Source organism: Hydra viridissima, unplaced genomic scaffold (genome assembly GCF_058129835.1).
Source record: "Hydra viridissima isolate aposymbiotic clone 2 unplaced genomic scaffold, HvirCarnegie_v1 scaffold_3, whole genome shotgun sequence".
In the NCBI taxonomy this organism is placed as follows: domain Eukaryota; kingdom Metazoa; phylum Cnidaria; class Hydrozoa; order Anthoathecata; family Hydridae; genus Hydra; species Hydra viridissima.
This window is the reverse complement of record NW_028324302.1, coordinates 11,827,501-11,842,500: the sequence shown is the minus strand read 5'-3', so window position 1 is coordinate 11,842,500 and position 15,000 is coordinate 11,827,501. Positions and strand designations below refer to the sequence as shown.

General features: G+C 27.4%; 2 protein-coding genes across 2 annotated transcripts in view; one reads left to right on the top strand and one right to left on the bottom strand.

Annotated features, from left to right (window-relative positions):
- LOC149891024 (uncharacterized) overlaps nt 1–1,055 on the top strand; it is a 1,946-nt gene extending 891 nt beyond the window's left edge. The window contains exon 2 of the mRNA XM_090082021.1: nt 1–1,055. This exon is cut by the window's left edge and continues 276 nt beyond it. Coding sequence (XP_089938147.1) covers nt 1–1,055 — 1,055 coding nt within the window.
- A 5,068-nt stretch (nt 1,056–6,123) lies between these two features.
- LOC145202596 (signal recognition particle subunit SRP72-like) overlaps nt 6,124–15,000 on the bottom strand; it is an 18,759-nt gene continuing 9,882 nt past the window's right edge. Inside the window, exons 8-21 of the mRNA XM_090081215.1 lie at nt 11,142–11,185; nt 10,576–10,714; nt 9,011–9,142; nt 8,762–8,899; nt 8,402–8,471; nt 8,220–8,284; nt 7,812–7,907; nt 7,589–7,698; nt 7,356–7,433; nt 7,085–7,219; nt 6,817–6,860; nt 6,628–6,744; nt 6,460–6,493; nt 6,124–6,332 (exon numbers count right to left, since the gene is read on the bottom strand). Of these exons, the coding sequence (XP_089937341.1) occupies nt 6,182–6,332; nt 6,460–6,493; nt 6,628–6,744; nt 6,817–6,860; nt 7,085–7,219; nt 7,356–7,433; nt 7,589–7,698; nt 7,812–7,907; nt 8,220–8,284; nt 8,402–8,471; nt 8,762–8,899; nt 9,011–9,142; nt 10,576–10,714; nt 11,142–11,185 (1,353 nt within the window). The 3' untranslated portion in view covers nt 6,124–6,181. The remainder of the gene's footprint in view (nt 6,333–6,459; nt 6,494–6,627; nt 6,745–6,816; nt 6,861–7,084; nt 7,220–7,355; nt 7,434–7,588; nt 7,699–7,811; nt 7,908–8,219; nt 8,285–8,401; nt 8,472–8,761; nt 8,900–9,010; nt 9,143–10,575; nt 10,715–11,141; nt 11,186–15,000) is intronic.

Below are 15,000 nucleotides of genomic sequence, written 5' to 3'. Positions count from 1 at the left end.
GGACGGTAGCAAAACCCGGCCGACCGTCAAAAGAATTTTGTGAATTGAGTTCACCAACGAGAAGGCGAAAAACAATGGTTTTAAGGGAACTTATACCTTGTGAGCAGTTGATGTATGCTGCTCAAATGAGCCAACGTGCTGCAGGGAACAGTGACGCGTCTAACGTTATAAAGGAAATTTTATTTACACCAACAAAAGCCAAACAATATAGAAAAAGTGACACAACTACTGAAGATATCATTAAAAAGCACACACCATCAGAAGCGTTGTCAATTTTTGTGGAAGCTGATATGACTAAAAAACAATATGAAATTATTCATGCAGCCAACAAGAATATCTATCCATGTTATTCACTTATAAAAAAAGCCAAAAAAGAATGTTATCCACCAGAAGAATCGATAACAGTTACAGAAACTTGTTCAGAAATTAAATTACAAGATCTTCTGGATCACACGTCTAGGCGATTATGTTGTTATATGAATGAAATTATTGAAAATTTAAATGAAAAAGAAAGAAATAATTTAGAATTGATTTCGAAATGGGGTTGTGATGGCTCGCAACAACAAACGTTTAAACAAAAATTTCAAAACAGCGATGATAGCGACGCTAACATATTTCAAAGTTCTTTTGTGCCCCTACGGCTCATATGCCATATTGGTAACCAAAAGAAGGTGCTTTGGCAAAACCCAGCACCATCATCTACAAGGTATTGCCGACCAATAAGAATCCATTTTATTCGGGAGAGCAAAGACGTAACGAATGATGAAATCGAATACATAGAGAACCAAATAAAAGGCTTGAGAAAAAGTGAAATAATAAACGCTTTTGGTGGTAATTTGCAAATAAAGCATGTATTTCTTTTTACTATGATTGATGGAAAAGTTTGCAATGCTGCTACAAATACGACATCAACAATGAGATGCTATATATGTGGGCAAACTTCAAAAGATTTTAATGACTTGAATAACAAAACGACAGAAAGCCGTGAAACACTGAAATTTGGGCTATCAATACTGCACGCAAGAATCAGATTTTTTGAATCCTTGCTGCTATAAAATACCAATAAAAAAATGGCAAGCAAGAATAGAAGAAGATAAAAAAATAGTAGTGGAAACAAAACAAAAAATTCAAAATGCCTTTAAAGATGAATTAGGGCTGTTGGTTGATATTCCTAAGGCTGGATTTGGGAACAGTAATGATGGGAATACATCAAGAAGATTTTTCGTTGATCCCTTAACCGCTTCCCGCATCACAGGGGTTGATATAACTCTTATAAAAAAATGTAATGTCATTTTGGAAGCAATTTCGAGTGGGCATCAAATTAATGTAAAAAAATTTGAAAGTTTTGCAAATGAGACGGCTAAACTTTATGTTGATTTATATGCATGGCACCCAATGACGCCAACTATGCATAAAGTTTTAAGACATGGCAACACAATAATTGAACAGGCTATACTGCCTATTGGCCAGCTATCAGAAGAAGCAGCCGAAGCCAGAAACAAACATTTCCATCTTTATCGACAGAATTATGCGAGGAAGTCTTCGCGAGAAAACTGTAATAGAGATATTTTAAACAGACTTCTGCTAACTTCGGATCCTTTGCTAAGCAGTATGAGAAAAAGGCCCCAGACAAAAAGAAAACCGTTCTCCAGTGAGACAATAGGACTCTTGATGCCGGAAACATTAGAAGACTCACAAGCGATGACGATTGACGACATATCAGATATTGATTCTGATTGAAAATGATTGCATTGACATTTACAAAAATATTTTATTTTATTTTGGATTAAATGTAGGGCTATAATAATAAATTTAGATTGTTAATTTCAAACGTTTGGTTGTCAAATCATTAGCCCCTTGTAGCGGATTAACCATAGGATTTAATCCTTTAACGAAAAATAATAATTAACAACAGATATAACCTAAGAATTAAGTTCAGTGATTGAGAAACCCAGTATAGGTTTAGATGCATCTTTCAAGTGTGATTATCCTTTTTAGTATTATAAATTTAGTTATTTGTCATTATGTTAAATAGTTGTAAAGTTGTAGATATTTGTAAAGTATGTAAGATGTATAAAAATATGTATTTTTTGTTTTAATATATAAATTTTTTACATTTCATGTGTGACCAATCGTTTTTAATACAATATAATGACCCTAAACTTCTTTTTACTACATATTACATAGATAATAAGCATAAAATAATTTTGTTCAACTTTTCAAGTGAAATACTCCACTGTGCGTCGTGGCAATAAAGAAAAATGACTTAAATATGCAAAACAGCATAATAATTGGACGCAAGGAATGTTAAATACACAGATGAATCAAAATTTGAATTGTTCAGTAGCAGAAGACGACAGTATGTAAGAAGAAGGGTTGGAGGGGCTTATCGCCCTGATTGTCTACATCCAACAATCAAGCATAGAGGAGGTTCGGTTTTATTTTGAGGGTTGTATTTCATTACCTGGAGTAGGTGATTTAATCAAAATTGATGGCAAACTGACAGGAGAACAGTATAAAGAAATTTTAAGACATCATGCAATACCATCTGGAATGAGACTAATTGGTAATAATTTCATTCTACAGCAAGACAATGATCCCAAACATTGTTCCCGAGTGGCCAAAAAATATTTACAGAACATGCGTGAGGAGGGAGTTCTCGAAGTAATGAACTGGCCTCCTCAAAGTCCAGATTTGAACATTATTGAACATGTTTGGGATTATTTGGATAAAAAAAAGGCTGAATATAACCCCAAAAATGTCCAAGAATGTTTTCGAATATTAAAAAGAGAGTGGGACAATATTCCACAAAATTTCATTACAAATTTATATGAATCAATTCCCAGGAGATTCGCTTCTGTGATCAACGCAAAAGGCGGACATACGAAGTATTAATTGTTCTTTCTTTTTGCATCATACTTTATCAAATTATTTCTAGATATTTTTGTTTATAATATGTGTCTATAAACCTGATTTTTTTTTACTTCATAAGTCCTTCATGTTTTTACGATAAAATCAAAAATAATTATAAACTTGAGGTGGGCTAAAACTTATTCACAGTATATATTGTAATTGCTTAGTCAAAAAAAAAAAAAAAAAAAAAGCATTGAGCACCTGAAGTCGCACATTTTTAGACACAACTGTAATTAACCTTTCCGAAGCAACATCAATCTGGCTTAACTTGAACACATTAGCGCTGCAATCGACACGAAAAGACCGCTCAAAAAGAACCACATCTCTTCAACCACCGGAGAAAAAAAAAACCGGCTAATACTACTAGGAATCTGTTTAACTTCCTGTTAATACGGCTAATCCTAGTAAGTTTTCGCTTAATACGGCTAAACTTATTAAGTTTCTCATTAGTCATAGCTGATGAAATTCATAAACGTCATCTGCAGATGACTTTTATGAATTTCCTGCTAATCCAAGTAAGTTCCTACTAAGTACCTACCGGGATTAAACGAAATACTTTTTAAGTTCCTAGTAAGTTTTCGAGAATAAAACAAGAATAAAAACGAGTTTTTAAATGTTATACGCCCTCTTTTATTTATTCAAGCGGAAGTCAAGTCAGCTCTGAAACAGCTTTTTCAGATTCAATAGTTTGACTAATTTTTGTAATTCTATAGTGGAAAAGCTCAAGAAAATTTGGGGAAGATTGCGTAGCTTGCTATTTAATTGTTGATTTGTTTGTTAATGATTTATAATGTGGTTTTAAATGTTAATTTTAACTCGATATAAATTCTGGCATTTTCTGTATCTTTCTGGCATCTTCTGTAGTACAAATTCTATCATTTTCTGATTTATAGTAATACGTATGGTGATGTGCCTTTTTATTTCTGACTTTTTTCTTGTCTTTGTTTATGATTTTATATTGTTTACAATCTAACTCTTTCTTTTTACTGAACAGTCTATATGTATGTATATATATATATATATATATATATATATATATATATATATATATATATATATATAGACATTAAAAATTGATCAATATTAAAATCACTTTCTTGCAGAATATATTTTACTGGTAAATATAGCATTATTTTTATTTTTTTCTCTTGTTAAAACAAACTATAAAACTATTGAATATTGTTATATTTTATATAAAATTATACTTTAGTTTTACATTTACTTAACATTAGAATTTTTGTTATAAATGTTGTATATATATATATATATATATATATATATATATATATATATATATATATATATATATATATATATATATATAATATATGTAAATAATGTTTTGAGTGTATGTATATACATATACATATATATATATTTTTGATACAATTATTAAATGTTTTTGGATAACTGTAAATAAAATTTTCCTTTTTTTAAAATTAAATTGATTGAAAAAGTTCAGAATTCAAACACGAATTTTTATTTTAAACATTTTTGTTTTTTAATAGCATTTACATTTTGTGATTTAAATAATATTAAATAAAGAAAAGATAATGAAAAGCTATTCAAAATTCCAAAATTAGGTTAAAGAAGTTCTTTTATTATAAAATATATTTTATTACAATTATATCAAGTTATAATAATATTTTTAAATATTTCAATATAAATACAGGTATGGTCGAATAAAAGACGAAGACAGTTGACATATTCTGAGTGGAATTTAATTGGCCCCTGTAAAAAATTTTCATACCTACAGTGATGCAGTAAGTTATTCGTTGGTCATGACCATTATTCATTTTACTTTTTTAAAAGATAGGTTAACAACCTTTCACCTTTTTTTTGTAATTTGTCAAAACTGGTTTTCAAATAAGTGTCTACTGCAATTTTCACTTACATAAAATTTTTTAAAAAAACAACTCTAAAAATGTAATTATGTAATGTTTAAAACCCAAATATAATGTGTGTGTGTGTGTGTGTGTGTGTGTGTGTGTATATATATATATATATATATATATATATATATATATATATATATATATATATATACATACACTTATATTTTAATTTTTATATTAATGAAACCTTCTCATCATTCTAAAATTATGGTGAGTTAAAAATGCGTTTTTATTGGAAAATATATGTTATTAAGTTGTTGAATTACGTTAATATTTTTTTAAATTTCGTTATAGATACAGTTATAAAAGATCAAGACAAATCTTATGGGTGCAATTATTCCACTGGCATCTGCGAAATTACCAAAAGAACTGACCATTGCTATTTATTGTATTTTTCTAAATGTTCAAGTTAAACAACCTAACACTTTATTATTTGTTATTTTTATTGTTTTATAAATAAGCATCCTCATTGCTTAGGCGACTAGTTAAATTAGATTTGTTGGGTTATTTTTTCAAGAATTATCAATGTTTAAGTAAAATTTGAAAAATAATTATTTTTACATTTTTACTTAAACATACATATTTCTTGAAAAATAACCCTGCTAATATAATATGAAATCTTTACTCAAATAATTCAATAAAACCTAAATAAAATATGAAATTAACTAAAAAAACTATTAACTAATCTATTAACTAAAACTATAGTTTTATTATACTAAAACTTGCTAATCCTACTAAGTTTCCTACTAAAACTTACTAGTCCTACTAAGTTAGTACTCGTCAGGAACTTACTAAGTTTTAGAAGGAAACTTATTAAGTACTTAACAGGATTAGCCGGGTTTTTTTTCTCGGCCATGATAATGCGCGCTAAGTGTTGCCCCTATTATGGGCTGGAGATTACTTCCTCATTTGCCATGTTTTTCCACAGAAGCGCCTACGGACTATTATGTCACCTGATTGCTGAAATGTTGGCTCGCGAACAATTGACAGGCTACCAAGCAAATAGGAAGCAGTCATTGAAGTAGACGTTGAATATGACCCGGAATAATCAATTAAGTATGTTTTTGTCAAATGCCGTTCTTGTTGAATAAAAAAGTAAGAAGCTGTAGATTAAGATAGTCAAGACATTTAGAAAGTGTTATATAAAAAAGGGTTCCACTAAAATGTTTTTAAAACTCGCTTCCTTGGCTTAGTTCGTTTATTTATTACACAATTTGCTTTGTTAAATTTTAATTTCTAATCAATAGTTTTCCCGTTATTTAAGCTTTTTTAAAAAAAGAGTTTAAAGTTCACGTGCAAAAAGAAATTCACGAAATTTCGATACTTTTAAACTTTTTTAAAAGCTACCATCCTTTTTTAAACTTTTTTAAAAGCTACCATCCTTTTCCTTTTTTCTTTTTCCCTTTTGATTTAGCGCTCGGTTTCTGTTGACGAGGCGGTACCACTGATGATGTCGAAGTCGATCCGGGCTTGGGAGAAGAAACTTTCGGTGAAGGCATAGAGTTCGTTTTCGGAGAAACAGGCCTAAAAAAGTACAAAAAAAATGTTAAAAGTATTTTGCAATATTAAATGGTAAAAAAATTTTTGATAATTACCATAATGATGACAATCATCAGGAAAAAGCTGCAAAAAAAACTTTTTGACAACTTACTGATCAGGTGCTACACTTCCTTGTGTTCCTTTACCTATTAATATTAGTAATAGAAAATTTTAAAAAGATAGAGAAGATAAGTAATAGAATTAGATTGGTAATAGAAAATTGAATAAAAAAAGAGAAATAATTAGTCACAAATTTAAAGGGAAGTTTTCTTTAACAAACCGATAGTGTTAACTCCTTTTTTGGCCTTTTTATGTTTAAAGGTAGATCGCTCCCATCTTGGAAGCCATCTTTCAGGATCAGGATCAATTTCAGGGTCGTAATTCTTCGGAAGTTTACCTTAAATAATAAAAAGCCTTGTTAAAAAACCTCATTTTTTATAACAACATTACAATCAGAATAAAACGATACCCTTCTTTCTCTTTCTTCTTTTTCTTTTAATTGAAACCTCATCTCTAAAGCATTAAAGACGCTAAGTGAAATTCAAAAAAACCGAAGGCTACCATTATATACTCGTATAATATATTATTTTAGTTAAGAACAATTTTTTTACTTTTTGTTTAATTCTATTAAACTGTTCTTTTAGTGAATTACGACGAGATTTTATAGAAATACATTTTTGAAAATAAAGAAATAATTCAAGTGAAGTATTCCTTTAAAAACACAATAAACATTTTACTTGACTTCCCCCTCTTCCAACGCTTGCTTAACAGTCTTTTTTGAAAAGCGGAAGCTGCCGATTTGATCCGTCATTTCTAAAGTGTCGATAGAGATGTCTTTCCTATGAGGTAGTTCCGGCAAATCTACACTATATCTACAAAAGTAATGATAAGGCAGATACCGAGTGAAAGAAACAAATGCAGGATTTTTATTAAAATTTCTCTTTGTTTAAAAACGGAAAACGAGAAAAACGTTTTGTGAAACCAATATATAGAAAATTGAAAAGATACTGTTTGGCTTTTTTTAAGTCAATCTTAGAGTAAGCAGCTACAATCTTGGCAAGAGTTGAAATCTCGTCAGAATCCTCTCTATCAAAAAAGTTTTAAACTCTTATTTGAACATTCCTGTTACAAAAGAAATGATGCAAAAAAAAACAAAAAACAAAAAAAACAAAAAAAAAAAAACAAAACAAAACAAAACAAAACATCAATAAATGAACCTTGATCGACAAAAGGTTACTCACTTCCTTAAGTCCTCAAGAATTTCGACTGCAGCTTTTATATCCCCTTCAGCAAGTTTTAGATTGGAATTTTCCCTCATAAAAGTTAACAGATGCGCTTTTTTCAACACATTCTTTAGAAAAATTAAACGCAATATCTTAAAAAATGCTAAGAAATTGTTAAGAACTTTTATGACAAGTTAAGAATCTTTACAGCAAATAAATAGCTTTTTTATAGCAAAATTACCTGATTCTGTTTTCCAAACTTTACAGCTTCATCAAGATACTCTACAGCTTTTTTGCGACAACCAATCGCACAATATAAACCAACGCACAAAGAAACCTAAAGTAACTTACTTTTAGATAATTAGAACCTTAAAAATTGTTCCCAACCTCTTATCACGATGATCTTTAAATCCTATAGCAAACTTTCATCAAATTATCAAGAACCTTTTAAACCTTTTAAGACAATTGTAAAATATATGTAAGATCTATTTGATTGTGATACTTACACAGTAAATTTTTTATCATTTATGAATTTGGTAACATAACAGTGTTTAAATTGACTTTAGTTACATTTCAGTACATTAAAATTAACTTGTCACATATCAGTAAAGTAGATTTTCTTCTATCCCTTTTAAAAATCACAACTTACAATAGCAGGAGAAAATTTAATATCTTTCAATTTTTGTAAAACATCAAGTGCTTCTTCTGTTTTCCCTTCATTAAAGTCAAAATTGAAAAATAGTACTCCATTCAGAAACTACAAAGTCAAATATAAGAAAATGCACTTTGTTAAAAGTAATTACAAAGTTAATTTGGCAAAAATGAGTATACCTTTTGTGAGGTAGAGCTGGGCAAGAGTAAGAATAATATCATTGGATTGTAAACCAGACAACAGCGCTGACTAAAAAAAAAGAATTACAACTAACAATAAAAAGTAAAATAGAAATTAAAAGTATATAATAACTTTTGCACAAAGTTTTGTCAAAAAAGGAAATTTGAATAAGCATTTAAAAGAAAACAAAAAAAAAAAAACAACTTACAACTGTTAAAATTAAAAAAAAAATGCTGATTAACTATTGCAATTATGATATTAGATTGTTGCAAGATCAGTTTTCTTGTAAAGACTTAAAAAAACAAGATATTAACAATTTTAAATATAGTGAAAAATGAAAAAAAAAAAAAAAAACACACTTTCAAATGTTCAAACGCTTGATCAGGATTCTTGTCTTTCAGAAAAATGGCAGCTTCCAACAATACTGTTTTATCTTCTGAACCTGATAAAGCTAAAGTTGCTTTAAGTTGATCTATACACTTTCGACATTTATCTATCTAAAGATAATTTAATGAAATGTGAAAAAATGTGAGAAGTACTTCATTATAAATTTTAGAATGTAAAACTCATAGAACTTTCATGAGAAACCACATTTTAATTCCTGATACCTGGTTTGTATGCATGTACAAAAGGCATTTTGTAATTTCAAGCGTTCTCAGTTGCATCTTTGTCAACTTATTTTGAAGATCATCGCCTGATAATAACTTTAGACGCTTCTTAGAATCAAATAAATCACGTTCCTTCAAAAAAAAAAAGAGTATGCCATTTAGTATTCTAAATATTTTATACTATTACCAGCTCAACATAATTTAAATAAACAACAATTTGTGTTGAAGTAAGAAAATGCTTTCTGCAGTGAATTAAATGGATGTACTAAGTGCACACTATCTATAAATTTAGAAGAGATAAAAACTGAGCTAAAAAAGAACAAAGTTATCTTGATTCTCATTTAATTAAACATCAAATTATCTTCCAAACTGTTCTACAGGATTTTATTTAAAAAACCTTGATTAGGTCACACCAAATGTTGCGCAGTTAAACTTAAACAATTGCAACATTTCAATTTTTTGTTCAATAAATTATTTTAATAGGCTCATTATGTTTTTATGTTTTGCTGCATGATTCAGTAATTTTATTATGTTGCTAAAAGACACATCTAAAAAACATCATAGTAGTGCAAGTGGTAATGGTTTAGATTCATTAATCATATTTTTGGAGTAAAACATATGGTCAACTTTGATGGTCAAAAGGGTTTATCAAATGTGTTCTATGGGATATCTGAATTCAATTGTATGACAACTATCTTCAAGCAATAATTAGAGAAATTCTTCAAAAAATTTATGGACACCCATTCTCACTCATTTTTGATGGTCATATAAATTCCTAAAAGTTATTGAACACACTATGGGAGAAGATATTGCACTATTTAAATTACCAGAAAACAAACTTATTGTATACTTTAGATGTTGCAGGAAACAGTTTAAGTTTCAAATTTTGTTCATAAACAATTGAAACAAGTCTTTTGTTTGCAGAAAAACTTTGTCAGAGAGTTGATTAACAGTACTCAACTCCATGCATCCTACTAAAATCTCATCCAACACTTCCAAATCAAAGAATGGCTCTTCTACTTCATGACAATGCAAGGCTAAACATGGCAAATAAGATCCAACAGAAACTAACAGTGCTAGAATAAGAGATTCTAACTCACCCTTCACATTCACCAGATATCTATCCTACAGGTAAAATATTTATTCAGAGCTATAAACAACTTCAAAAAAAACTAGAAATTTCATAATGAACATGAACTAATACAGGAGATTAACAGATTCCATGAACAAACAAGGATAGATGACAAAAGTTAATTTAATGTAAAGATGATTATTTTGACTAATAAAACCTTTTTTTATTCAGAAATGCAGCACACATCTATTTCTCATTTTCTTTCAAATACTTTTTGATAAACCTAAGAACAAATTCTGAAGTCCTGAAAGTGCAGAAACCAAAGGTAATTTTTGTATCTTTCTAAAATGATCAGCAACTCATTATTTGTAAATAATTGAAATATAATACTTTAAGAAAACACAAGATAATTTGATTAAAAAAGCACATACCAACCCTTTTCAGTTTGAAATATTTGAAAAATGTGATTTTAGAATAAAGAGTAACTTAAAACCTTGTGTATAGATATAATGTTGTTTGAAACAACTGCAGAAAGAGTGATGTCTGTTCGCTTTCCTTTCATTACACTATTATATGCTGCCAAAGCTTCACTTGTCTTCCCTCCTAACTGATAAATATACCCAAGTTGAGCTCTAACAAAAAAATAAACAAAGATTTTCAGTAACTCATTTTGATACTTTTAAACATACTGTTGTTAAAGTTTCCTAAATATTAAAAGTAAACAATGTTAATGATGAAATATTCCTTACTAGGGAATCCAATACTAGGATCCCTAGATATTGGCAAAGCATTACTCCAGCATGATTTACTAAGACTTTATACAGACTTTAGACATTTGTTTCCAAGTAAATTACTAATAATTAGTTAGATCAGAAAATTTATATACTAAACTTTAGTATCTACTTTATTTTGAGAACATTGTTTTGTTTTTTTTCAAATTAGACTAGGAGCCTAAAGCCTTTGCATAGAATTTATGGTGTAGTTAGTCATATTAGAGAAATGCTTGGACTTCAATCTTGATACTGAATTCCCTATTATTAACAGAATAAGCATTAATACCTAATGACACCAAGATCTTCCTCAATCTCTTCTTCTGTTGTATCCTAAATGATATCCAAAATCATTAGTATTAAGCATTGTTGAGCCAAATAACTAAATCAATTTTAACACAGCAGAGTATGTAACACAGCAGAGTGTGTAAACAGTGATTTCTAACTTATTCCTTTGTTTGTTAGATTAACATATCTATTTAAGAAATAACACACAAAAATTCTTGTTGCTTGATACACTTTAAACTTTTTTTATATTAATATTTAAATATTTACCTTTACAGAATTGTAAAAGAAAAACAACAATTTTTTTTAAATCATATATTTTTTCCTTTTTTAACAATTAAATGTATTCTTAAATTATAATTAGGTTAACATTTCATTATGCATTCATTATAAATTGATTTAAGAATATAATGACACTCGAAATTAAACTTATTCTTACATTTTTACTGTTTTTTAAATTTATAATTAGAAAAAATATAAAAAATCAAAATTACTTTAAATCAAGTATTCCTTGCAACATTTTACCTACATGCTACATGTAGGTTATATGTTGTAAGGAATAAAAAAGAAAAAAAAAAGCATAAAAGTAATAAAATTTCAGCAACCAAAAACTAAAAACAAAACACAAAATATCCCAAGATTACTCAGGTGATTTTAGGCCGATCCAAATTTTTATGGTAGTTCGTCCTACCTTCTATAACTTCTTTTTAAAAAAAACTGTTTTTGAAAATTTGTTGTCTAAGCTGAGTAATACTTAGCAAAAGTTGGGCTAAGTTGAAAAAAATATTGACAAAAATATGGTGGATGATGCATATTGTCCTTAAAATTAAAGATGAATGTTTCAAAAAATAAGGGTTTAAATTGTTGAGCACAACTTTTCTAGTTATCTACAAGCTAAAAGACATCCATATTGAATTATATTGTTTTTTCATACTTTAATTCAGAAGGTAGGGTAGAAAATCCGACATTTAATAATTTCTTTCAACAACGTACAATGAAGTGTCGAGAACTTGGAAATACTTAGCCATTTTGTTTTGAAAGGCTTTTTGATGACCGCATAAACAGAATGGTTTCTGTCGGTGGAAGTTATTCGTAATAAACAAAATAGAGGGTGTGGTCACTATATATACATATAAAAATACATATAAATAAAAATAATAAATCTATATATATATATATATATATATATATATATATATATATATATATATATATATATATATATATATATATATATATATATATATGATTTATTATTTTTAATTAGTATTTAGAATTAAATAAATTTGGTTAATAAGTTTGGTCATTTGTTTTTATAATTTTTTAAAAGGTACTTGTTTTCATGTCTGCATTTAGAAATAAGTTCAGTTTTTTTTAATTAGTAAATTTTCTTGATCTAAATAAGTAATAATTTCAAACATTTTTGTTAACAAAACATACATTTTTGAGATATGTTATTATAGGTAGGCACAGTTTTTAGAATAGACCAGTTTAATTTAAAGTTAATATTTTTTTCTTTTAGTTGCCAAATATATTTTGACAGCATAGTCTCTTTTGAGTACTTTTCATGTTTTTTTTTTAATGTAGTTGATGGAATTTCCTGGTCAAAGAAATCAATTACTATTTTACAATGCTTACTATATAACTAAAAAAAAATTATTTACCAGTATATTTCATAATTATATAGAAATGTGATTTATTTTACTATAGGAGGATGGATCCTGCTTAAATACAACACATTGAAATTTGACTGATAGCATGTTTAATTTGTATAGTAAAGATAAATAAAACTGGAGAAAATGAAGAAAAAGAAAATGTTTATTTAACAAGAATGAAAATTTTGAGAGAAAGAAAAAGATTTAGATTGAAAATAAATAAATTGATAAAATCAGCAGTAGTCTTTAGTAGACTGTTGACAAAAGGAATTTAACCGATTTGTTTGGAAGAAATAGAAACCGATTTATTAAATTATTTTGTAGTAAAATTATCATTATTCAAAATACATTATAAATCAATGACAACAAATGAATTAGTTGAATTAACTAGTAATTTACATAAATTTATTAAAAGCAGCTAAATAAGTTTAAAGATTATGGTAATTGTCGAATGTTTATATATATCAAAATGAATTGGAAAAACCTTTGCAATTGGTTTTGAAAACATCCTTTGTGATATTATTGGAGTAATAGGTTAAATTCTAGTAATAAATTTTTGTTAAATAGGATTTGATTTGTATTGATTATCATTATTTAATTTATCATAAATTTTTATCATAATTTTATATATATATATATATATATATATATATATATATATATATATATATATATATATATATATATATATACATATATTTATATATACTTATATATATAAATACACACACACATGTGTATATATATATATATACATACAAATTTATATATACATATATGTATATATGTATACATATATATATATATATATATATATATATATATATATATATATATATATATATATATATATATATATATATATATACGCTGCATTGTTTTTTAAGAACATTGAGCACTTTCTATTTTCTATGTTCTATTCTGAAAATTGAGCACTAATTTTGTAAAATACACTAACACAATTTACATTCAATTTAAGAAATCTATTGCAAGTAATAAGTATTCAAGATTTGAATAATAAATAATGTGGTTTGTTATAAATCATTATATTATATACTAATTCATAACATGTTATGATCTCAATATACTCAAATATTTATATACTCTATATACTCAAAAAATTAGAAAATTTTCTTATTGGACTTTTTTAGTCACCGCTTTATTATAAACGTTTAGAAAAATCTTGCGGGATCTGAACGGCACAATTTTATGTCACCCTCAGATAAACAAAACAAACCAGAAATTTACGGAGACTAGCCTTAAACTACATGAGTATAGATTAAAGAAAATGGCTAATGGTTAGTTAAAATATTGTTACTGGGCTTGTTAAACACATAATTGTGATGTATCAGAGTCTGAAGATATATTGTGTGACAGTGATAACAGCTCTGGAGCAGGGGCCTTTTTCCCAGATGTGAGTATATTCTATATATTTTTCAGGTTCTTTAGTTTTCAGTGAATGTGGCAAATACTCTTGAATTGATTTTTGTTAGCCATGAAATACATTTCATAACGACAGACAGATTTTGGTAATCTCTTTTAACCATTGAAGTGGCTGTTGCCACTAATTAAGTAGTTTGAGGTAGCTTTCTCCTTTGTTCCAAAATATTTTTGATAGCAAGATTTTTTTACATTTTGGGTCTAAATCACTTTTATTAGCTACATCATCAATTGTAATTTTTGCAAAACATATTTACTAATTTGAAGAAATTGCATGCAGTGAATTATTGTGGCCTATCTGTGAATTATTGTGGCCTATCTATTTACTACTTATATTGATATAAAATATACTATAACCATACTCATTCAAGGAAACTTTTTTTCAAGTGAGGAAGTTGTATTGTTTAAATTTAAATTCAAGGCAAATTGCTTTTTTGTTGGTGTCAGTGAATAAATATTTAAGAATAAAAAAAAATCTGATATCAAACTGCTTAAGAGAATTGCTGACTAAGAGATTGACAAGGAAGATCATGAGTGGATTCAAATACACATAAATTTTTAACTTGGTAAAAAATCAAACTCATTCTTTACTCAACAAAGATCCATTTGATGATGATATTTTTACAAAGAAATATCTTATCATTTAAACTTTTTATTCATGTTACAAGTAGAAAATGTTTTATTGCACTAAAACTTTTATTTAAAAAAAAAAAAAAAAAAAAGTAGAAATACATGAAAATGTTTTAAAACAAATAAAGATTTTAAATG